The following is a 27,039-nucleotide window of genomic DNA, read 5'->3' on the forward strand; positions in this document are numbered from 1 at the left end:
AAAAGTTTCTTTCTTTTTTGCTTGGTTATTTTACTATTGTTATGTCCTATATATTTTGTATCCTCAGACCCTGTCATTTACTTCCTAGAACTACAAAAGAACCTAAAAGTACTACATACAGCTGATGGCTTGATCATTTCAGGGTTTTGGTCTGCAAAGATCATTTATAACAGAGGTGTATACAACTGAGAATGTGTGCTGGCAATAGATGAGAGAAAAGTGCCTATTTTTCAGTGAAATGATGAATCTTGGCACAGCCACCAGCTGCAACAGGGCAGAGCAGCAGGGAGTCATCTTAATCTGATAAATCCATCAGAAAATAATACAACATTTGAGGAAACAAAAAGCCAAGAAGAGCAAAAAAGTACAAAGACCTGACATACTGAACTAGTGAAACAGTAAAACACACTGGCCAGTAGTGGCAGCAACCACAGAACACAAGGAAAAACATATCCAGATGTTCCCCTCATATTATAGTCCTGCGCTCCAACTTTTCTTTTCTCCTTTTTCTTTTTTCATTCACACACACACACACACACACACACACACACACACACACACACACACACACACACACTTGCACAGCTATACTTGTGAGGACCTTCATAATGCATTGCCTAGCCATTACCCATAAACCCATAATCCCAACCACAGTGTTGCTTCATGTACTTGTACTTATGAAACAATGTAATCTGATCCAGTTCGTGTAATAGATCCATACATTTCAACACTGCACTGTGGTTTACAACTCTGTTATCACAATGGCAACAGCTTCATCCTGAAGTTGAACCTTTTTGAATGTTGTTCTGCTGCATCAATTGAGTGCCTTCATTAAAATGTAGTCAGTACATTATTATACAAAATTATCTTCAATTATTCAACTAGCTAACAGCTAATGTGACAGCTATTTTGTTGGTTATTAGTCAATGTGACTTCTACAATGTTTTGTTTTTCTGAACTATTAAAAGCTCAGAATGATAGAAAACAAAGATGGTTGTTGTACATGAAGAAATAATTAATGGATTTAGATGATATTATGTTATAGTGTATATATTAATGTGTAAGCATTCCTAATGACACAGCAGATGTAAAGGTGGAAGTAAATTTTAAACAGTAGATGTATCTTAAAACAAATTATGGTTCTAGAGTACTTTGTTACATATATAATTCAACTGGGTCCTCTCCTACATAGAGGTACAAGACACAAATACACACACACTTACAAGTCAAGCTTAGCAGTTATTGAGCCCACTCTTTCAGCCCCTCCTCTCCTCCTTTACCGCTCCTGGCAGACCGTCTGGTTGAGGCCCATAGTAAAGGGAGAGGTTTTTCTCTGGCACGAGTGTGTGTGTGTGTGTGTGTGTGTGTGTGTGTGTGTGTGTGTGTCTGTCCAGGCCCCAGACAGGAAGGAAGAGAGTGGGCCCGGCAGCGCAGCTCCAGAATTCCGGTTTTGTTTTTCTTCTTTTTCCATCTGTGCAGAGCCGGAGCCGGGCCTTAAAGAAACAGCCATTAATATTTTTCCCCCTCTTAATAACGCCACACTATTCTCTGACTGAGACCTCCACAACAGGACTCATATGACTCAGTACTTCAGTATGTAAACATCTTCCCGGTTTCTTAAATAAAAAACTAAAATGAATGAATAGCTCTTTTATGGCTCGAACGAGTCTGTTCCCTGAGAAATCACAGCGTGTTTCTAAACACAGCTACAGGCTCATTTTCACTGAAGCATCTAAAAATAAAAGCACTGATCCAGCATCAGTGCTCAGGTTACATAAATTACTTGGGGGGTGAAACCTAAGGATTTTGGACACAAACAGGGCAGGCGTATTAAGCTGCCACCCCCATACTTTTGTAATAAATCCTCTCTTAAAATCTGGCAAAGAAAAGGCTTGGAAACTACTCGCCGTGAGCGATGGATGACACAGCTCACAGCTCATGATCTTAACATCTCTGCTGAGGACAATAAAGACAGGAAGGTCATGATTTCTCAGCTAACTGCTCGGGCTCTGTGAGCAAATCAGAGCAGGAAACAGTCTCTTAAAAGCGACCGGTGACAACATCGTTTCGGCAACGACTGTGAAAACAAACTTTCACTAGATACACAAACAAAAGTCGAGCATATGAAAGAGGAATCGGAATTGTTTTATCGAAACCAATTTAAAGTCGGAGATAAGAATGGAAAAAAAGTATTAAGAAGGTATACGATAGCTTACTTTCAGTGTATGAAAGTTTCAGACACAAGAGGGAAAATGATGGAACAAGATTCTTATCTTACAAACTGGTAATTACGACCAGACGTTCTGCTGTTAAGGAAGAATCAAATCCAACTTGAAAAACCAACTCGAAAAGCGCAGTTATCCTGCGTTTATGTATAAAGAGAGAAAAACATTAACCGTCAACAAAGAAAATTGAAATCAACAACTTGTTGGCTCATCTCTCAATGCTTTGTAACTTTCACATTGTAAATATGTATGAACGTTATAAGCAAACGTTTTATTGTAGCACCTTTAAAAGAGTCAGATATACATTAAAATAAATGAAGTTACATAAAATACTACAAGAGTTTCAGGGAATGGAGCGACACAATAAAATTTAAATAAAATAAGCAACAATGGAAACTGATATTTTAGAGTGACAATGACAAATAAGACGTTTCTACTGCAGATCAATTACATCTGGGCTTATACCCAATTTTCCTAATGAGATCAGCACCCAATGGGGCACATAAAGCTTGTGTATTTATGGCAGCAGGATGATGCATGTGGTATTCAGCCAAAATAAACGACTTTGACCATGTTCATGTAATGAAGGAGCAAATCACCCAGAAGTGGAGCTCACACAAACAAAAGGTGTTCATAATTAATAATAATTAATGGTAGTTTTGGTCTTTTCATGGGATGTGTTGACAAAAAAACATGAGAATACTCAGTTTAAGCCCTTAAAAAAAAGCCTCAAACATACTAATGTGGAGATTTCTCCAAGGCTAGTTTGGTGATTTTAAATGAGTTCTTCTGCTACTAATGATGGAAGGAGAAGAAAATGGAATTAATCTATGACCGACAAACATACCAAACAACATCAAATTCAAATTTTAAAATGGACGACCTTCTTAAATTTAAAAATTATTAAATAATTCTATTGTCTCGAGTGCAACTACAACAATGGCTATGTCCTAGGCACATTTTGGTTGGGTTTTTCCAATAAAAATAGTACTTTGCCAATGTTTGTCTTCATAAGCCTGCACACACACACACAAAAGGAAGTAACATGTGCAGCACAAATATAAAGATCTCCTGCATGTGGCTACACTTCTGTACAGGCAGCCATCGCGCACACACACACACACACATACATACACCCACATACGCACATGGTGACTGGAAGTACTAGGCCCTTTGTCAGCAAAAAAAGGGACTGCGCTCTCAGCACTGGTGCAGAAGAACAACTTCTCAAATTTTCAGTTCCTTCATCTCGGATATCTCTCTGTATAATAACTTCAGCTCAAAGGCTCAGATTAAGGTCCAGACAGGGAAAAGCTACTATAGGTGTAAATGTGTGACAGTGTGTCCAAAATCTCCCAGGTTTAGTGTGATCAAAGTGTGATGATGTGACCCCACTTCTAACACACCACAACCTCAAGCTCAACCTCTCTCTCCTGCCACCTTTAGGGCTCCTCTCGTCTCTGGAGGTGTAGACCGATCTCCATCTGGTTCTCCAAACACTCCTTGAGCTTGTCCTCAGTCAGCGTGAGCCTCTGCTCCAAGATCGAAACCGTCTGGATGGGGAAAGGCGAGAGGAGGGAAGATTAAGGAGAGCAACGAGACAAAGAAAGAAAGAGGGAAGGAAGGAGATGCATAAGTGAGACAGAGCATGTTAGTGAGGGCTGTACAGCATCAGCCTGACAGTAATGACTATATAATGGTTGGGTTTGTGTGTGTGAAAGAGGCAGTTTTTGTGTGTCTGAGACAGATGTTGTGCGTGCAAGACAATCCAGCTGATTATTGTAGAGAGATCTGCTGCCTGAGCTGAAAACAGCAGAGTTTCTGTGTCTGGCACGCACGCTCTCTTGTTCTCCCTCTCACTCAGTTGCATAAACACACTTATGCACAAAGAATACAAGAAAGTCGCTTTCCGATACAGGATGGGCATGTGTGGGTAGTGAGATCACAGTGTGACATACTTTTCCTCTCAGCATCCTCCAACAGTGCCAGTGTTTGTTGTATATTTGTGCTTGTACATTTGAGCACTGTGTCATCTGAACCTGTTTACCCGAGGAGCCTCCAGGTGTAATTTTGAGTGGTGTCAGCATCAGATTGAACACATCTGTTAAGACAGAGCTGGTTTTTACTTTTTGTTTTTTACTTCTACATGAGCTGCATCAGCAAAACCAGGAGAATAACTAAATGAGTTATTTACCACTGAAAACTAATTAGAGGTTTAATGTGCTGACAAACTTATTAATACCTTCAACAGCCGGGAGAACTGAGCACATACCTACAGTTTTATAGTAGTAGTAGCTATAGAAAACCTGCTGCTAGTTTGTTAATCAATTAGTGACCTTAAGCAAAATTGCATTTAAACAATATAAACCAATTAATTCCATAAATGTTGAAGAAGTCAGGCAGTAGTCTCTTAATTAAAACTAACTGGGAATGTAAATGGATGGACATACCACACTATATGCCACGAAGGCAGCTTATACGTGTTTCTTCGCATGTATTTTTGATTAAGCAGCCTAAACAGAGTGCTTGTATCTAACATTTTACATTTAACCAAAACATCTACATACATTTAAATTGCAATGTGGTACAAACAATATTAAGATGTATAGATTTAGTGTTTAAACTCTTTGAAATGCACTCAAAGGGTCCTCATTTACAGTATACACTCTATTTGGATGACAAACAGATAAGGCGATATAGTGAAAGTGCTGAAGCAAAATATTCTCTATGACTGGTGGTGACTTTTATTTTCACATTTCTTTTTTTAAGATTCTTTTTGACTTTGCATTTTAAAAGGTACTTAAAAGGTACACACATACTTGTCTTGTCTAGCAATTATAACTATCACTAGCGCGATACACAAAGATCCAGGAATAAAGCGATGATTCAGCGCTATCCCCTTGGTTTCTTACAACAACCACATAAACACCTTATCTACTTTTAATCAGCTATTTAGTAAGTAAAAAAATTAGTGAATAAAAAGAAATGTGAAAGTGAGACTTGAGGGTCAAAAGACAAAGCGTGTTCACAGTCTTCAGAAAGCACTAAAGTGGCTTCAGTTCCCTTTGCATCTCTGACATAATTGTTTACTGAGCTAATGTTGCTAAGTGACAAACACAGTCCCGGCTAGAGAGCAGCTTTGGATTTACTCTCCAAAGCTTGGCAACAAAGATTTGGTTAACGCAGGAACATTCAAACCATAAACATATCATCCCGGGACAGATAAGGCTCTCTAGATTTGGGCCAGTGAGAGAAAGATATGTCAACATGTCTTGACCTGTAATTTCATGTCCCTCCTTGTCCCAGCAGCTGTAATTGTGAAAATGCTAGAAAGCAGAGCAGCGATGTGTTGCTCCCCATACGTTTAACAGAATGTAACAGAGCTTTGTAATCGACATGTGAGACATGAAAAGTTAACCTCTTTACTGTACCTGTGGTCATCTATATCAAGCTTTCTAGCGTGAATCATTCCATGGAAAATTAACCTGACGCTGGTTTAATTCATTAAACTTATTCAGAGGGTAACTCAAAACCATTATATGATATGCACCTTGTATAACAGGCTCTTGAAGGTATACTTTCTCCTCATCTCTTATTTCATTTCTGTTCCTGGAATGTCTCTCGTTCATGATCATTTAATGGTCATTTAATACAATCATCAAAAAAAAAAAAAAAGAAAAGAACTACAGCTACTAGAGTAATTTACAGTAGACATATGAATCAGGTCACACACCATACTATAGAAAAAGGCTCTGCTCCAAGGCTGGATTTTAGCCATATCACAGATGTCAGTGGGAGTTTGAATGTGGTTTTCTTTCATTCTTACTCCTGGAACAGAACCCAAAGGCCATGGTTTCACTTTGGCTTTCTGTGTTTTTTTTAAGCAAATGATTTAAACTCAAGTTTTCAGAGATATGACATTATTCACCACAATCTTTATGTACATGTCAACATAGTCATTTTAAAACCAAAGACACCACGCAGCATGTCCTCTAAGCTGCACGGCTCCAGGAATCCAGCTGTGTTTGGTAACTGTCTAACTGAGATCCTGCACTGACCTCATGGTGCCACATAAACACACACATGCTCACACAGTCCAACATGAAAAATCAAACAGATCATGAAGGAACTGACAAAGATAGCCGAATCCCTCAGATAATCTCATGCTCTGACAGACGTACCACATGCCATTGAGTTCAACAATGTGTGGGCGAGCTGTGTTTTCTTTTGGGTCATTGGGCTCGATAACATCTTCTGCTATTTCATGCATCATGGGAGAGAAAGGGCTAGTATTTCCCCTTTCTCTCCCTCTCTTCACTTGTCTCCACTTTCTAGATCAATACTAGCCTGTTTATCTTACCAACCTGATATGGCTACTCAGCCCTCAGCTCAGCCTAAGGGCTACTGGTGTGTGTGTGTGTGTGTGTGTGGTGAAGATTCATCTAGGTGAGGTTATCTGCAAGTTGAGTCATGCAACTGCACTTCTTTCTTGTTAGGTCGAAACATTTCACTGCTTATCCAGGTAGGTTCTTTAGTCATCTCAAATTTATCATCCAGATTAGTTTCGCTTCTCACTTGACCTGGACATAGGAATAGGGGGTCTGAGTAAGTGTAATAGACGCAAGTCTTACAACCCTCAACTGTTAACTGTGGCCTTCCTGGTGGATGTGTGAAGTGAGTATGGATCTGCACGTGTCCCCAGGCAGCAGCAACATTATATGGGCCTATAGTTTTCATCTGGAGTAGAAACCAAATCTTTATGCTCCTAAAAATAGAGCGAGCTGGTTTTCTTTTCTCTCCAGAACACATTATACTTTCCATCGCCCTAAGCATTACTGGACTCTGTTGCAAAGTCTCATAGCTTTGGTATGACCCACGCTACAATAGTCTGAAAGTCAAAGGAAGTACAAACTAGTGCTGATGAGTCAAGACAATGCCAATTAAATTCAGAGTTGTTATGTATGCCGTTATCAAACTGATGGCCAAAGGGTAAAAGATTGGAGTTGTTTTACTAAAACATGGTGGAACTAATAAAAAACTAACAAAAAACAAACAAAAACACAAAAAATGACAAACTGATGGTGTGAAAAGTGAAACCATACTAATAATCTGCAGGTGTGGAGAACCACCGATGCTCTGGTTTTAGACCAACAGTGTTAATGTCCATAACCAGATTAAAACCCCTTGTATCCATTGTCAACAAGCATCTGTTAAAAGCCTAGCATTAACATGCTAATTGTGGCCAATCAGCATGCTTTGACAGGATGAAGCCCAAACAAAGGGCTGAATGGAAGTCTGCCATTAGTTAGCAAGTGTTGGAAAAAAGGACATTTTGTTCTAATGCTAGTATTTACAGTATGATATAAGTGCCTTTTTGATGACTGAAGTTTCAGTTATATTTCTTGTGATAGTTGTGCTTTCACTTCTTAATCTTCTTCTTCTTTTCTTTCAATACCGCTCATTAAAGTCAATAAAATGGCCTGGCGGCTCTTTTAGGAGAAATGGTTTCATTCACGCAGAGGGCTTCTACGTATAAACGTACAAATAAGAAACTCGGTCCAGTTCCTAGAAAACAGAAACTTTGTGGAGTAAATGTTTCAATTCTTCAAAGAGTGATTGGTTACTGAGCAGTTTTGTGGTTTCTAAAAATCCAGAACCTACACTTTAATTACAGAAACTGGTCAGCCTCTTCTGAGAAGCATCTGTGAGGAAATGTACAGGGACATGTTTCTCTCACTTCCTCCTGTTCACTGTAGCTCCGCTTATTGCTGCTCTAGCAGGAATATGAATTCAGTGGAATGTTTGATTGAATGTATCTGCATATGACACACAAATTGGTTAAGCTAAAAAAAAAGTCTGCGTTCTGGCTGGATACTCTGGTAATAGATGAGTACAAAGCCAGACAAATGCTATTTCTAGGAAACATTTACTGTGACTTTTTTTTTTACAGCATAAGTCATATTAAAGAGTAAGTTAATAAAATCTTCTCTAGTAAACCACAGTGTCTAATAGTGGATTGAGGAAGAAAGGGCTAGAGCACTTGAATTAGAAAATGGAACAAAAGAGAGCAATTCATTCAAGACTCTTCATAATTAAGAGGGAGAGTGTGAAAGAAGAGGATAAGTGTGAGTACTGCAGGCTTAGTGTGAGAGGACATGTAAGAACATCAGACAGGGAGAGGGACAAGAAAGGTGGTGGAGATGGTGATGTTGGTTATGAGGAGCGGGAGGCAGACAAGTGAAAAGCAGCTAACACAGCAAACTGGCTTTGGAAGCTTCAATCTAACGTTGAATAATTCATCATCTTCCCTCTCAGTCTCCTCGACTATTAGAGTTACAAAGAGCTGCAATAGTGAAAAATAATGCTGGGGAAAAGAAATAAAAAGGAGCAGGAATATAGTTCAGAAATAAAGGGTGCTGCTTTGTCAGCCTAATCTTCAGATCCTCCATATTAGTAAGTCGGAGAGAAATGAGAACAAAAGCTTATATTAAACAATACAAATGCGTTTTGGATATAAACTGCAAAAAAGCCTGTCCAACAAATACTCACATTATAATGGCTTACATCTAACACATCTGGTGCAGAGAGACTGTATCTTGAGGAATAATATATATCAGAGGTTACACATCAATGTATATTAGGCAAATTAGACTCTGGGCTTGCGAGAGGACTCTGTAATAAGCTGCCAATTTTGTGCCTCACTAACCTCTGTTTCCTGGGCATTACAGTATATTACATAATTGAAGTTCCAGCGATCTGAATGCGTTGTCACATGCTGCTTTAAACAACATAATGCAGATCACATCACCGAACTACAGTTTGTTCTGTAGTAACCACTTTTTAAAATGATGATTCCCATCTGCTACGTGCAAAGCAGCAGATCAGGTGGTAGTGAATGATCTGTAGGTAAAAAGAGGGTCAAAGTCAGTGCCTATTTGCTGTGTTTTTATTGAACTTTATGCAGGCTTCTACACAGATGTCTCACTTGTAAACTTCACAGTATAGGTTATCTTGCCAATCTCAGACTCTTGAGTTTAAACAAAACTTGTTAGTCACTAAATTATTTGTATGTGGGACAGAACAAATGTTTTACATGCATTTTCTCCCTTATAAAATATTTTCAGAAACAGATTTTTCTAAAAACATTTTGAGACCTGTATTGCTTATAACCATGTGAACTAGCTTTTTCGCTGCCTCTTCTGCTTCATTGCTGTGTGTCTTGGTGCATTATCTTTAGATCAGTGGATTAATGTGAAGCTGTATAAGAAAAACAAAACCTCACTTCACCTCACAAAAAAAAACTCGACAGCTTTACTAGAATTCAAAAACAGATTATCTTTAAATGTGAAAGATATAATTTGAACTCAGTATATTTAGTTTTTCTTTTCTTTTTTCTTCCTCATCTTTATTATTTGACTCATACTTCTATAAGCACTACATTTTCTGATCTTGTCTGTGTTGTATTTTGGTGACAGATCCAGTGTGCTGAGTGCACACATGGTTCAATCTGGGAGGTTCATTCAGAAGGCGGAGCAAAACAAATGGATGGAAATGGAGCAAACTCTACTGTACCACATTGTGAGAATTTCACATACAGAGAATTAATCAAATTATTAAATAATGCAATCATATAAACTGTTCATCAAACAATTCTTAATTATTGACTCCCATCATCATTGTACAAATTAACTGTTACAAAAATCTGCCTCTGGCAGATTATGTGTTTTTGTGATGCGGTGTGGTCACATTGTACCAGCAAAACATTAAAGAAAGTGATTCTTCATTTATAGGCAGCACTATTTCAGTGTGATGAGACCAGTGATGCTATTTAATCTAATATAAAGGAAACTGAACAGAAACCACCATACATGGTTTCCTACCAGTCCCTTTGTTACACCGTCTTAAAGGTTGGCTGCCTTGGCAAATATTAAACACACAAAAAAATCTTTCTGCATCTCTGCAAGGCCATTAAGCATTTACACACACCATCAGTGGCTAAAGCAGAGTGATGCCATTGTCCATGCATGAATGATATGTTTTTCTCAGGGCACATTCAAAACCTCCAGATAGAATCTCAGTATCCTCCTCCTCACCTCACTCTTCATCTCCTCTGAGTGCACTTTCCTCTGTACCGTTTCTTCTCGACATTGGTTTTTAATATAATTTCTTTAGTTTATTGTCATCAAGTCTTTGAAAATGACTATTTTAACTAATACATATAAATGTTACAATGAATGTGTATTAAAATAATTTTAAACTGAGATTATAAGTTGATTTTGAATGAATTTAGCACATTGCTTTTAAAAATGCACATATCCTAAGTTAAATACCAAAAAGATAATGTGCAAGCAGCTTAACAGCAAGTAGCTTAAGTACAGCACATGGCATTTGGAGAAAACTGGATCTTAGACACTTCCTGCTCAGATTAGACATCTCGGATTGGTTTTTGACAAAAAGCTGTGCATCATGTGGTCCATTATTCTATGATTCAGTTTAGTAAACAAACTAAATACTTTGCGGATTTGTGCAGCAATAAAGGGACAATGGTAAGAAAAAAAAAAGATTTAAATGAAAAATCTATTAATTATACAAATTTTGGTTCCCATCATAAACAGTACTTTAATATTTTTTATACTAGGAAGGTACTTAGGCAGTTTTATCTGACATCCTCAACTGTATGTTTCACAATAAAAGTCTTTCCCTTAAGTAAGAGTTTATGCCTTTTCATGTGCAGAAAAATGTGAGTTCACTTTACAGGTCCTTCCTACTGAGAAGAGACCAAGCAACGTAGATACAGTATGTGCAGTTAAAGATAAGATAAAGGGTTGGGAACACTTGGCACTGAGGTGTGTCCTGGTGCAGCGATATGGTTGCAGCTGAGTCAGTAAAACAAAAATCATAAAAAAACGATGCTTTGTGCTTAATAGAAGTTCCAAATAATTTAATTACATACTGGACACCTCAGTCAGCTAAAGGTCTAAGTTGTATCTATGATTTTCATTTTCACATTTAGTGTGCCATCAGTAGAGCCTCAAAGGTTCTGCTGCATTCGCCATATTCATCACCAATCTCATCTGAAGCTAAACACAATCAAACAATATAAAAAAGGACATGAGGTGATAAGAAACAGAGCCTCAGGTCTTAACTGGATTTTTTTTTCTGCTTTTGTTTGTTGACCTATCTTTAGTCCAGTAGGTTCTGGTGAGGTCTGGCTTCAAACTTCGTCTGGCCTTCACCAGCCACAAAATCACTCATACTGTGAGCAGAGACAACTAAACCAGCCAGCACTGTCTATATGTGTGTTATTACCAATTAAATATACTTAAAACATTTAGCATACAATAAGAAACTAGAATAATCTCTACACCTCTGCAATCTACTACAGACACACACACACACACACACCTGTGGTCACATGCCTCCATCAACCAGCGAAACTGTAGTTTACATGCATGTCTGTCCAGACTCATGCTTTAATCAGTATATGCATAAATCCAAATGGATGATTGTGCTATTGTGTGCATTTTATTATTATCATCATCATTATTAGTAGTACTTTTACTCCACTACATTTATTTTAACATTATGAGTGTCTAGGTACATTTTAAAGGAAGTTAGTGTGCTGGTCTAATGCAGCATGGAAAAGGTGATGCTTTTGAGTATTTTTGTCTGTGCTGCTGAAAGCATCTCTGCCCCCCAGGCTGACAAGTGAAGGAAGTGTTTGTTCTGAACAGTGTGAGTGGGAGGCACAGTCAGTCAAAGTACAGTGCATGATGTTAGTCACGGAGGATAACACATCTTTGCTCACCTGAGTGAGAATATCTAGTTGACCTATGATGTGTTCCAGTGTGCTGGCTAGATCTGGGGGAACCCCTCCATCTGACGCCTGGGTCTGTCCTTGAACATGGGGCGCTTGCTGCGGTAAACTCTGGGTCTGCGTCTGGTGGTGGGAGGAGGAGGAACTGGTGCTGTGGTTTCTGTAAGTGTGGGAATGAGTGGCTCTACTGTGGCTGCCACTGCGACTGCTGCTCTGAGTGTGGGCCGCAGTTTGGGAGTCTTGTCTGGTTAAGGGTTCTGATGGTTCAGATGTCTGAAAACAAAGACAACAGACAGACATTAATCAACCAGTGCATGGGTGGAGGGAAACTCAGAAGAGGCTGGCGTTTACTAGAGGACAATGGTCCAAAGCAAATCTCAAAATTCACCAAGAACTACGTCAAGAGGCACAAACTGAAGCTTTTTCAACAGCCCACACGCGACCTGACCTGAGAAGTCTATGGGTAGTTATTGTGAAGTGAAAAATCCAAAATCAATAGCAGAGACTCTTTAAGTTAATACAAATAAAGAGCTTGTTAGTGATATCTACTAAAAGGGGAGGTTGGTAAGTAATGACTTTGTAGGGTGTCCTAATTTTACTGAAATGTGTAAACACTGCTGTAATTTTATCTTCCATAACTATAAAATCAGAAGGGACCACAGGACCGGGACCGCTGTTTGTTTAATACCTTTTAAAATAAGTTATATACTAAAATTAAAAAGGCTTGATCTGATAGTTTATAAGAACAGATAAACAGGAACCACAAACTGATCATTATTTATCAGGTGAATGGTGACAAAAGTGAAAATTAACTCTGAGTCAAGACTCGGAAAAATGGCTACTGCAAGCATGTTAAAGGAAAACAGAAAAACAGTAAAGCACAGTATATACAGAAAGTCAAATAAGTAAATGTAATACATTTGTCACTTTATTAGAAAGTGAATAATCTTGACTTCTATAATATTTTACTACAAAAGGTAAAAACTTAAAATGTGCCCATCAATTAGCACTGAATTAGCTTGAATTAATTATGCTCCAGAGAAGGAACTGGTACACTTACATCAGAAAGGAAGGGGAAAAAGCAGAAAAATACAGACTTCCTTCCTTCGTTCCTTCCTTTCTCTCTCTCTCTCTCTCACACACACACATCACCACCACCACTACACATCAGCCAGCCTGTATTATGATTAATTCAATGAGACATAAACACATGAAGCTCAGTGGCCGCATCTCTCCATCACCATGTCTGTATGACTAAAAGCTGTGTGCACACATCTATAGGTTTCTCCATTTTCTGTCTGCAGACTTCTGTCTGGTTGTGAAGAATGATGCGAGTGTATGTGTGTGTGTGCGTGTACATCTGTTCCAAGACATCTCCTCTGAATCTCAGTGAGGGAGACAACAACTGCTTTACTCATCATCAAACAACATGAAATCAATTCACTCTCATCTAAACATGTTCAAAACTGCAGTGTCAAACTGTGTCCTGTTCCTAAATGATCCAGATGAGCCAACATCTGTTGCCTGGCTTGACAGATTCACATCAGACAGAAGACACACTGGCAGAACAAAAGGGGAAGTGGTACCCATCAGTCTTATATTTTGTTCTATGCATATGACTTTGACAAAAGTACATACAGAACATACTGTATGTGTCATGGAAACACATTTCAAAATATGTGACACTCCTTGACTGAAGCTGTATGAACATGACTACAAAAACTGATATTGCATAAAAGTGAGAAACAGTGCAAGTGGGCATGTATGCCAGATGTAATTAAATATCCTGTGGTCGTTATAGACATGAGCTTACAGTGACCATGATCTTTGAGCATCAAAATCGTACCAGTTCTTTACTGAATCCAATGTGAAAAAAATCTTCTCAAGGAATTAATGTGATATTATGTTCATGAGAATGGTAAAGACGTGAGGTCAAGTAATCAGGACAGTAATCTTGACCTTTCAACTGCAAAAATGTAATCAGTTCATCTTTGAGTCCAAGTGTGTGTGTGCCAGATTTGAAGAAAGTCCCTCAAGGCTTTCCCGAGCTTCTGCGTTCACAAGGATGGGACACAGAGACAGACAAGTATATATATGTTATCTGTAGGAAGGTGTACAGGAAGGTGATATGCATTTAAGAAAACTGTCAATGCTTAGTGACAATATCAAAAAACATATTTTGACAATTCTATCACTCAAACATATTAAATAAATCTATTTACTTAATTATATCCAAGTATGAACTACATTATATTAATTAATGTCAATTATTGCATAGCTAGACCATGTGACAGCGTGTCAACTTCATAAATAAATAAAGCATGATGTCTGTAGATTTCCTTGGTCTCTCTAATTTACTGCTCTGATCTTCAGTTGGTGGCTGCACAAACACAGAAGAGAGTGACAAACAAAAAGTGAGAGACAGTGAGAGAGAGAGCGGCAGAGAAAGAAAGAAGACAATAGAGCAGCTCTGTTGATTGTACAAGATCCACCAGTACTAGATTAACTCATGTTGAAAGTACTACTTATAGCTTGTATCACACACACACACACACACACACACACACACACACACACACGCCTAAATCTAAGGAAGGTTGGTTTGTGTTGCTGTTGATGGCCTACAAAGCTGAGCAAAAGAATTAGCAGAAACATAATGAGGAGAAGGAGTTGCTGAAAACAATGTTTGTCTTTCTGGTTTGTCATGAAAAAGTAATAATTTGTGGCAGTCACACAATAAAGTGGGCTATACAGTATATCACTGTGGGTTTCTTTCTTATCATGGTACATACCATTGCATCCTTTTCAATGTAACATGTATACAATGCTGAGGCTAGAATGTAATGAAAGAACAAACAAAAAAAAAAAAAAAACAGTAGTAGTGTATGGCGGTAGTGACACGTCATGTACCGCCAACGCCTTACATGGGGCCAGGGAAAACCCTTATACGCAAAACATGTATCACAGCACACACAGTAACCACCCTCCTAATTAATCACCTGGAGTGGAAAAACCAACTGTGGAAAATTTTATGAGGCTAAAATTAAACTGTTAGTCTGACACGGTCAGCCATCAGTATATCCTGAAAGCTGCATACAAAACCATTCATCACACTGCACACGTGTTTACACAGAGTAGGTCCTCTCAAATGAGATTTTGAGAATAGTGAAGAAAGATAAAGAGAGGTGAACATGCACATGAAGAAATGTATTTCTTTATTCTGGTAGATTATTATCACTGTCAGTTGACTGATCTGAACTAACTTGCTGTAACTCTCAAAATACAGGGGGAACAGATGAACTGATAATTGCAGAGCCATATCCAACCTCCTGTAACCGCAAGCATCTGCCACATGTAAATCTGCCTGAATCCATCTCAAAAGTTCAGAGGCGAAGCTCAGGCAAAAGTTCAAGGGAGATGTCTTCCTTCAGACTCTGATGTTAATGTAGGATAGGCCTTATCCAGTCACTTTCCCATGCTGTCAAATCTCTCTACTCACAATCCCAATGTCACCAGCTGCCTTTTGAAAAGATTTAGTTTTTAAGATGTACCTCCACCAGCTCCACACCATCTAGGGTTACCATCCAAATGTTTCGATTGATGATTTGCTGTCTCTTCTTCACCACAACTACAAACGTCCAGTTTTATCTCCTACATTCAAGACTATACTTGATATGATGCTCCACCATCAAAGCATAACATAACATATATAACATAAAAGTGTCTCAAGCTGTTCCCAAAGAATGTACTAGCTAGCACCTGTTGATTCTACTGGCTACAGTGACTGTAGTGTCTATGTAGTATCTCTCAGTATCTATTTAAGCAGCAGTTAATTCTGTGAGCTGCTAAAAAAAGCAACAATAAAAGAAACAAGTGTCTGTTGGTTAATGGAGCTCTTTTTATAGAGGATATTGTGACATGTCATGAAGGGAAAGCACAAGTGCAAATAAAACAAATCAATGCTAAAAGAATGTTATTATGCTCCTTCACTTCAGGGTCCTGGTGATCCTAAGAAGCCTATAACAATAAATTCCTTGAAAACAGTACTAGCATGTTTGATATAGAGAAAGAAATGAGGTCTGGGTGATTTTAAAGAAAGGTTTTACAAAAAAGGCACCTACTTTAATAATTTTTTTACAGATATACCATTAGATGTTTCCAGCTTCTCTACACACTACATTGATAATATCTTACAGACCAAAAACACAGATTCCTCAGCACTTTATAATTAATGGTAATCGGTTATTTTTGACATTTGACACAACTCTACTGAAACATTACTGAAAACATCATTATATAATGTCACTAATCCACAGGAAGAAGACAAATACCGTGGGTAACAACGACATGGGCCTAACACCAAAGGACAATGTCTCCACTCCTTTAAATTCACTACTACTACAATCCTACTAACCAGCCATGTTCTGAATAGGAGGCTGGTAAATGTGTCATAATATAATGAAAGGATGCAAACAAATTATTTATCCAACTGCTGACATCTCAGTTAATTACAGCCAAGTAAACAGTTTATGACAAAGTGCTAGTGATGCTTTTTGATGAATGAAGCCTGTGATGTGAGTCAGGGCTGACAGAATCAACAGGGGAGGGTGTTCCTCACTAAACCCTTTTAATAAAGCTACTTACTTGTGCCTGCTTCTCGCACACACCGTTTTGTCTAACCTCTCTCATTTCTCTCCCTTTGCTAGTCTTTTGTCTACCTCCATTTTTGTGCCGATTTCTCCTGATTTCCATCTCTTTTAATGTCTGTCTTTAGTCCAACAAGGACGAACGGGTGTTTGTTCATGGCTTTCAAATTTTCTTATCATTATTCGCTTGCTTCTGCTTCTGCTTCTCATCTCAGTTTTTTTTGTCTCTAGTGTGCTCATGTTGTCTAGCTCACTCACGTGCTCTCCCTGTGTCTCCCATTTTCTCTACCTTTCGCTCTCCCTCTCCCTCACCGATGCTCTCTCGCTCCACTAGACCATTAGGCTCTCTTTAGCTCCATTGCTGTCTTGTCTTCAACACTCCCTTGTCACACCCCCTGCCTTTCCCTCTCTTGCTTGCTCTCTATCCTCTGCTGTCAAATGCATTCACCTCCCACTGTTAAACAATATCACCTGCCAACACGTTAAGGATGCACAGGTGGAACCGAAATCAACAGTGCAATGCTCTTGTATACATCCATGCTTAATGGATAGTTTCACTGCCTCGACTGACTCTTTAATAAAGTAGGGTGCCTGTAAAGTTCAGTTTAGTGACAGCTGACTATTAACTTTGTTAAATGAATTAAAATAATGTTGATGGAGAGTTTATACAGCTACTGCAGTCTCCAACCCCCCTCCCCACTCTCCTATCCAGATCCTAAAGCTGAGCTGAGCAGTGCAGTGGTGTGTGTTTGTATGTGTATGTGTGTTGAACTGTAAAGGGAAGCCTGCTGTGAGTGTGCAGCTCGTCTGTCTGCACACGTGAGTGGGAGAAAGACCCAGATGTGAAGCTAGAGACAGGATGGGGAGGGGGTGAGAGGGGAGGATGGATGGAAGGATTAGGACGGATATGATCAGAGAGAGCTGATCTGCCTGTCAGCAATGGTTGGCACACATGCGCACACACACATACACACACACAGACAAACACAGACGCATCTATTTTCACACATTGAAACAGCAGCAAATGAAGATTTGCTCAGCTGTGTTGAGCAGAGAGACAGCCTGACTGAACCCAGCACTGTCTCAATCTGCAGCTGGAGAGACCTCACGTTAAAGTGCCCACCACTGGAGAATTATCATGAAGCTTCACATCTAAGTATGTTAAAAGGATCGGCATATCAAATTAGCTACTATGAAATCCCTGTGGATTTGATTCTGAGAGGGCAGTGGACATGGGTGGCCTTTACCTTGGTATGAATAAACACAGCATTACTGTCTCATTAGTCAATTTTATCTTGGTGAAATGAATTATGGCCAAAGGCGGTGTTGTATAATACTGGATGTTGAACACAGCAAGAAGGGATGGTTTTAACAGCAAGATCTCATTACACAATTTAAGCACAGACTACAGGGTTGACATCCTGCCTCTGTTCAAAAGCATCAGCCAACAATTACTGTATCTCGTGCAAGAGGTTCTATTCTTTACAACTTACTACTTATTACTTATGAGCTTAACTTGTATCTAACACTGTAGTTGAGGGAAAAATGTTTTATACAAGCATACAAATATGACAATCCCAGTCTTAGTGACAGTTTTGTTGTCAACGTCTCATGGGAGAAGTAATTGTTTCACCAGGTTTACATCCATTCATAATCTACATCCACTTTCCAGACTGTTTTTTGTTGTTTTAACATTACATGTAATAACATGTGCTGTTTTAATTCTAAATGATGTCTTAAATACAGTGTGTCTGAATGAAGTGTTTTCACACACACAGACACAAAGTAGTTGACAATAACTGGACTCTGTGGTACAGAGGGGCAGACGTGGCTTTCTACTGACAATGAGTGGCCAGTATCCATATGTGTGTAAGAAAGAGGGGAAATTTTATATCATGGAAAGTTCCACTGCATTTACTTAATGCAAGATTTTGCTGAAATAGACACCAAGAACACAAGGTGTCTAGCTAAAGCAGAAGGAGTGACAGGTCTGGTGGTGTTGACTGAAAATCCATAAAAAGGTTTATTTAATTAACTTGGCTATAAACAGCCATAAAACTACATTTTATAGAGAATTATAGTCTGGCCATTTCAAGGATTTGAAAGATTTCCTATGTCTAATGATAATATTTCAGGGTTTGCAGATACTCACAGTGTAATTTTAAGGGTAAACAGGTGGATAACATTGAAATAGCATCTACTTTATTAGGCAGTAGTCTACAATTTAGGCATGCTGTTCTGTCCATAAACAGATTTGGAATAAAACAACCAGGATGTACTTGAAGGCTATCAGCTTCAATTTAAGGGTATAAACTGTATTTCTTTTCATAAATGGACCAGTCAATTTATGTTACATTTAAATCTGATTGTATGAGTGAAGGTGGTATCCCACAAATTCTTTCATGGTGGTTTTAAGAACAAAAATCCTGTTTATTAAATTCTGTTTATTATAGTCTACGACAATTTTATCATAGTGGATGCATTTTTTAGGTTAGTAGTATATATAGTATCTCTCTATTTTTCTTGACCTTGGTGATCACAAAACCTTTCAAACCTTTCAATTGGGAAGAAAACATACACAGTTAGAAGAGATGGTAAAACATTTCTTCTCTATCCTTCCTCTAAGGCGATGTGTGTGTGTGTGTGTGTGTGTGTGTGTGACTTCCAGCAGTTTATGAAAGATGAAAGGATCTGTATTAATAATAAATTATGAATGGCTAAATTATACATGAAAAGGAAAAATCTAGGAAGCTGGCACTTCCAGGTGCAGCCACCACCATTACTTTAACTGTAACAACTGGCAGATGACAGTTCATAAATTAAGATGAAAGAAATGTCAATGATAGGAACTAACTTAGGTTAATGAGATTAGTGTGTGCGCGCCCGATGTTTTACCATAATTGTGTGGGTACCAGATGCTGGTCCCCACCATATAAATCACAGAATTTGTCTCAATCTCAAAGGGTCAGAGGTACTGTAAGGAATCTTAAGGACCAGGCTTAACAATGTGGCTTTGTATGTGGCAGCACTTTGACCTTTGACATGTAATTTTTGCTACGTGAGTTAAGCTTACCTGACCAGGCTCACTGCTAAAGCTTCTGAAACAGGGATTACAGTGATTTGGGTCACAGGGTAAAAATCAAATAGATTAAGTGCAGGACAAATACAAGTACCATAACTTAAGCATGTTTATAGTAAATTCTTGTATTTTTAGAAGACTTAGAGCCAACACAAAAGCCACAGTTGAACCGCCTCACGCCTTGTTTTTTAATCATGTAGATGTGAATTATTACTTTTCCATTCTATCAGACAGCTGTAATTGAAAAAACACATCCATTTCCCATTGGAAGGGTTTATTGGGGTTATACAAGAACAGTGGTTCTCAGAAGAGGAGAAAATGTTTTAAACGCAGGACTAATCATCTCTCTCCACATCACCCAGCTGGCCATTTTCTAAACACCCTTTAAGGCAGGTCTGTAATGATGACTGTCAAGTGGAAGAGCTATTAAAATCCATTTATGATCATGTATCACAGCAGCGAGCAAGTCAGACACAGGAAATTTTTTAAACAGTAACTGCAAAAGACTTTTAGCCATAATGGGATTTAAATTGACTGATTTTTGTTTAACTACTGATTTGGCTGAGGTACAAAAAACTGAATTGACTGAGAAACAGATTATTGGAAATTTACCTTGATCTTTTGCAATAAAAGCTACAGTATGTCATTATCTTATCATTAGAAATATGCTCTAAAACATACTGTATCTTAATGTATAGGGATGCTGTTAAAGTCTTACTCACCCATACTGACTGAACAACCTGGCAGCAGCACAGAGATGTTCAACAAAGCTCGCTCTACTAACCAATCAGAAAAAAGTTATTATGTCTGCTTGACAGGTAAGTTCTGTTGAACTAAAACCTGAAGGTTCAGGCAATATGTAGCAAAGCGCTAGCACACAGCTTCAATATCACACTACCACCGTTTGTTTTGTTTTTGTAAAGTTTTTAAAGTTTAATTGTACCTGTAATATGACTTCATTAAATTGAAGTATTTTCTCACTGTGCAAGTGTTAAAAATCTAATAAATATGATAAAATTACAAACAAGGAGGATGTGTGTCGGACATTTTGGCCGATCTTACAACTTCAAAGGGATGTAAGACGATTTTCATTATGTCAGTGAGAAAGCCCAACGTGTTTATGACCAACAGCCGAACTGTGTGTGTGTTTGTGAGGACCTTGGCTGTGCCCTTGTTGATGTAAGTAACACTGTCATCAATGGTATTGAAATCCAAACCGATCCCTGGGGTTCCCCAGCCAACCTGTGACATTCTGTCCCTTTTGTGTGTGTGTGTGTGACATCTGACAAGAGCTTTTAATATTTAAACATCACAAATAGCTGCACTACTCTCTAACTTTCTGTTGTTTCTAGTCATCTTTAGGTAAAAATCTTTCTTTCTCAGTGTAATGACGTGTCAATGAGTGACAATATGGGGCAGGGACACTATTAATAACAGCCTTGATTTGTTTATTCATACAGTCTGATTAAAAACTGAATCAATTAGTCAGCGCATTAGTCAGCATTTCAATACTCAAAGTACAGTACATTTTTAATATTTTTTATGTTTTCCTGAAAATAAACAAATTTACTGATAATGAAAATAGTTTGAATTATAAATGGGAATGATTCCGAATGCATCCAAATGCTTTATGTGCTTTGACACCAAATTACATACTAAATTCACTTTACTACCGTACTCAGACGACTTGTTAATAAAATCCAGCTTCCCCTTTTTTTGCAGAAGCAAAAATCACATGCAGATTTTATCCCTTTCCCTTTAAATGAAATGATAATAATAATGAAAGAGTTTACCATTAATTATTAGTTAAAAGATTCCAACAATTTTTTTCAATTTAGCTACAGACAGTTTCAATCAGACACTAAGCATGCAGTCAGAGTGCTTAACAGGAGGTACACAAGATCATATCTTGATTGTTTCATTTCAAATCCATTGGGGTGGTGTATAAAGGCAAAAGGATAAAAACTCTGTTACTGTCCAGATACTTCTGGGTCTAACTGTATATAACTACTCTTTCTTGGACAGACTGACACAGCTGTCACAAAGGGTGTAGTAGAAACAGTGAAAGTAGACTCAGTGAAAGCAGACCCCTACTGAAAAACAGAGAGTGGTATTCTATTAAATTACTGTCATGAAAATGGAGGAGATGCTGCCACAATATCAATGTCTAGAAGGCTTGATTTCCATCTGATTATTTTTTATCACATAAATGACTTTGGCATTTATTGACCCACATAATATTATTCAAACCCCCCTTAGCTGTAAAACTAAATAAAAACACTATGGACCAGGATGGTGACGTACAATGGCAATAACATTATATTAATGTTTTATAAAAATTCTATAGGCCAAACAAAACACAAGCCATTAATAACATATCTTTCAAAAGCTCACCCACAATATAGTAAACATCTTTATATCATAGGATGCACTCTAAAGCTCAGAACAGGATAATATTTCATCTATTTCATGTAGTGGGAAAGTCCTGCATATCAAAATGTAGATGAAGGAATAAATAGGTATTTCTTGGCCAGCATGTGGGAAATGTAGCTTTGGGCCATGCTGCAGACTTCAAAGGAAGGATATGCATGAAGAAAATAAGCCGGCTGCAGTGACAGCATGAAATACTGAGGTGCATCTGGGAATGTGTATGTCTCTCTTTATGTTTATTTTTGAGCCAGTATGCACACATATGAGTGTGCACACTTGTTTAACCCTATCAACCAAACTATAAGACCTTTACGATGTTTGTAAGTCTTCATAAGAGTTTAGCTTAAGCTACCCTCAAGATGTTTTTTTGTTCAATTGAAAAAACATCAGTTACCAGTCATAACTTACAAACCTTCAATTGTAGGCATATATTTAAATGTCTGGAATCAACAGGTTTCAAAATACTACAATTATGGAAGACTGTCTTGAAATCAAGCACAAAGATTAACACTGCTTAAGCTAGTAAAGCAGCAGCAGCTGCAGCTCGAGTACTATGTCTACACAGAAGGAGCTCTGGAACTTGTAGGTCACTAATGTTTTGGAAGCACACGCTTTCACTGAAGTTGCACAGTAGTAAGCAGGAAAACAGACACAAAAGTACTGTCGTGTTCACAGGTGTTAAGCACAAGTAAAACCCAAGCTGTTATGCAAAATGTGTAGACAGCTGGATTGATTAAAATAGGAGCACATCTGTTCCGTCACACAAGCATGAGATGAACGGATGAAGCACTTTGTATAGACATGCCACAACCCACAAATAAAAAAACTTATTTATACATTTGTAAATAACTAAAACTAAGCTTGCCTGACTGACTGACTGACTAAAGCATACTGTATGCATGCCCAGAAATTGTGTGAATGAACATGTACACGTAACTAAAAACTGAGGACAAAAGCAATGAGTGTATGTAAAGGTTAGGTGTGTTAGGGAAAAGAGAGCCTGCTTTATGTGACTCTTATGTATTGTGTATGATAAAAAATGTATTTATGCAAGGAAGCGGGACACCTAAAATGTAGGATCTAAATAGAATTGAACTTACCTGGCTATGGAGCACAGACGGATGCGCCCTAAAGGGGAGATGAGCTACGGAGCTGGCTGGTGGTGCCTTCATGCTTGAAGTAGTTTTATTTTGTAGCCTGACGGTGTCACCGCACTCACTACAATCAAAGTTGCTCTTCCACACCATTACCTATAAAGTGAATATAAAATAAAAATAAATATGCAATCTAAACACAGTTTGCTTTCTCTTTTACAAGCCATTAATTTATTTTAATCCTGTTTCAGAAGTTTCCAAATGCCTAAACACCTATTAATATAATTATCAATAGGAGGAAGACATTATGGACCTTTAGCTAGTCTGCTTATACTGTATCTGTATTAGTGTCCTAGGATAGAGTTAGAAAAAGCAGTCATTACCTGTTCATCAGATCCTCCAGAGGCAAAATACTCTCCTGTCCTAGAGAAGGCCACACAGGTTACTGGACCCTGGAGATGGCAAAAGACACCAAGAGGAGAACAGAGGTCATAATACAATAAAATCATATTTGGTCTTGTTCTTCTTAAGACAACAAGCCCCCTGAAACTCTTGGCTGCAAACTATCTGTTTAAAAGAAAAGCAAGGTGCCAAAAAGCCAGAACAATTTTTGAGCAGGCAGGTGGCTTTTTGTAATTGTTGTCAATGACAGTGAAGCATTTTGCTTGTTGCTTTGGTGTTGCTGCATGCCCTGTCAATGCCAATCTATGTGCCTCGTGTTTTTTTGAAGGAGTGTCCTGAATGCCTCAAATTAAAAACGCAGAGCATAAAAGCACCCAATGTCATTTGCATATTCTCTATTGTCTGATCAGTGCCTTCTATGGCGGTGACAAAAACAAATTGAAGTAAAGACTACATAATTGAACAAAATACAGAATACAAAATTAATGTTCTAAATACATTTGCTTTACAAGTTATATATAAGTACAAGACAATATGCAAACAATTGTTTGTGAGGCTACGACTCCATGAATTTAGGAAACATTTCTTTAAAGCAACAAAGACAACCAAATCACTCCTGTGTGTGGATTTGTGTGAGTGTGTGTATATATGTGGAGGAGGTGGGTGGGCGTCTGGGGCTGTGGCAGCACGATCAATAACAGAAGGCAGAGACTCAGGTGCAATGAGGTCACACATGGACAGAGCCAAAAAGGATCACCTGAGGATTTTAAGAGCATGGCATGCCATATGTGTATGTATATGTATATGTGTGTATGTGTGTGTGTGTGTTTAAAAACTTCTCTCTTGGTTTATTGGTTAATTCCTTTTTCTATTTCACAATAGAGAACGAGGTTGGAGCCCTCTGACTGTGTTCAAAGAGAGGATGAAGGAGAGAACAAACAATAAGGAAAAGACACGCACAGCCAGGCTGCTGGAAGGAAAAAAAAGAGCCGTGTCCTGTGGCTGGCACCCAGACAGGCTGGTTTGGGTGAGGAATGGTTTCCCAGAAGCACCTGAGAGAAGCAGACGTTGTCACTATAGCAACGCGACAGCCTGACAGACAGCATGTTCTGTCTCTGCTCTGACTAATGCCTGCTGCCAGGCTGGCACTTGCCATGGCCAGACACACACAATCACTAAGAGTCTGACAGGACACTGAACTTAACTGGCACATTTTATGTACTGATAAATGAGCAGGGGTACAGAAACCAGACAAGCCCCACATGGTGCTCTCCATAAAATTATGACTAACAAAAATGATTACATGCTTGCAATGGTTTTGTACTGTGTTATTTCTACAAAGTGTATGTCTAAGAGTACTAATAAATACTGATGAAATATTTTTTCTTGCTATAAAAATGCTCTACTGTAGAACTATAATGCTTTCAAAATAATAAGTTAAAGCAAGTTAAAGCATAAAACATTGGTAAGTTACATTATTAATTAATTAGGCAAGAGCAAGAAACACTAGTGTCAGGTATAAGCACTATAAGCCAATACACCAATTTCAAAGTTGGTATCGGGTGATAAATGGGCTGAATACATTAAAACTGGAACAATTAGTGAGCTAGTTAGTTAGCTAAATGGTAAATAGAGAGAAAAACACTGTTTCAATATTCAATTAACTGTTCTATCATTTGGCAAGCAAAGATGTGAACACTCCAGAAACAGATTGTCTGGCCAGAGGGGGCTGTCTTGGCAGGACTCTTTCAAAATCGCTAAAATATGTTCCAACAAGTTGGTTTTTATGAAGACCACACTGATCTAGAAAAATACACAGAGACTGAGACGGGCTAAATTAGTGCACTTGTGATGCCACAGACCTCTCCGACGTCACTACGGCCCATGCAGTTATCCTCACATGATTATAAAGATGAGACATCTTCCCCTTCAACTGGGTCTTGGACTGGCCAATATTTGAAATGTATTTACTCCCAAAGATTTGTAGGTAATTAATTATTGGTTGTTAGCAAAACATAGCGTGGAAAAGACTCACATAGTGAATTCCCATTCTCCTAACTATCCCTGTCGCTTATTAAAATGTCAGATCATATCAACTGTCATCAATGTTAATTCCATGTCTTAAACTGATGCAAAATGAACAATGAACTAGATATGGCTGGGGTTGTGTTCTGCAAGTCAGTGGGGGAAACAGACTTCAACAGAACACTTAATTCCTAGGTTATCAGAAATGGTAATAATAATTCCTAGATTATCAAAAATGATATTAAATAATATTAAAAGGTTTGGATCACAATTTAAAAATCATTTGCCAGGCAGAGGAGCAGTGAGACAAATTTACCTAAATTAACATGATTTTAGCCAGCCAGGTAAAGTTCTCCTGAGGCTAGGTAAACAAAACATTTTTCAGATTTGACAGATTCGAAAAACCCTCCTTCGGAGACTGAGTGTTTTCACACACAGGCCTCCACACATACATAGCAAAACACATGGATGCAAAAACATAAATACTCACAAATTTACACACCCACACCGAACAGATGGGGGTTTCTCCCATCTCTAGGTATGCAACTAGACAGACAATTAACGCCCTGAATGCTCTGAGCACCAAGACTGGCGAAGTCACCAACCAAGAACAACAGAAAAGGAAACACAGTGCAGAAGATGACAAAGTTGGAGGTGTGAAGAGAGAAGGGAAAAAGTGTTAAGTTCAGAAGTATTGGCAACTGAGAACAGATGACAGACACAAAAGTTAGAATAAGAGGCGAGTAAAATGTACAGAGGACCAAACCAAATATGGTTCTGGCAAACTAGAGATTTCCACAACTAGCCAGCAAGCCAGTTCATCAGCTGTTCAAGCAAACGGATAAAGTCACTGAGTCGTCAAGCCAAATAGTTCAGCAGGCCAAAATGTGAGTATATCTAAAGGAATGAGGTAGCACCAAAAAAAAGAAGGTTAAGGTGGAAAATGAGGGTGATAGTGACGGTGACAGTACTGAAACACCTCTAGAACACGAGGACATGGCGAAAAAGAGTATCAAAGGCGTAGAAAAAGGACGGGACAGAAACAGAGAGGAGGATGAAGAGTAGTAGAGGATCCAGAGGAATGGAGGCAGGAACATAGTTCTGTTTCCTTCCAACAGCCCTGAGATGAGTCATCGTGAGTGGGCTGCCCGCTCGCCTGGCAAGTACTAAAATACATCCAATATAAAAAAAAAGGCATTATACACACTCACACACTTCAGAGAATCAAACATGCACAAAGAAGATGTCAAACACACTCACACATAACTGTCCACACCAACCCTTCCACACAGAAACTCAGGAACAGCAGAGCAGACTACAG

The 27,039-nt window shown here is 38.5% G+C and overlaps 1 protein-coding gene across 1 annotated transcript in view; it reads right to left on the bottom strand.

Moving 5' to 3' along the window:
- Positions 1–2,355: 2,355 nt before the first annotated feature.
- Positions 2,356–27,039, bottom strand: part of poc1a (POC1 centriolar protein A) — a 32,485-nt gene continuing 7,801 nt past the window's right edge. The window contains exons 8-11 of the mRNA XM_026346746.1: positions 23,675–23,743; positions 23,298–23,447; positions 12,034–12,315; positions 2,356–3,778 (exon numbers count right to left, since the gene is read on the bottom strand). Coding sequence (XP_026202531.1) covers positions 3,668–3,778; positions 12,034–12,315; positions 23,298–23,447; positions 23,675–23,743 — 612 coding nt within the window. The 3' untranslated portion in view covers positions 2,356–3,667. The remainder of the gene's footprint in view (positions 3,779–12,033; positions 12,316–23,297; positions 23,448–23,674; positions 23,744–27,039) is intronic.

This window comes from Anabas testudineus, chromosome 5, assembly GCF_900324465.2.
Source record: "Anabas testudineus chromosome 5, fAnaTes1.2, whole genome shotgun sequence".
NCBI lineage: Eukaryota > Metazoa > Chordata > Actinopteri > Anabantiformes > Anabantidae > Anabas > Anabas testudineus.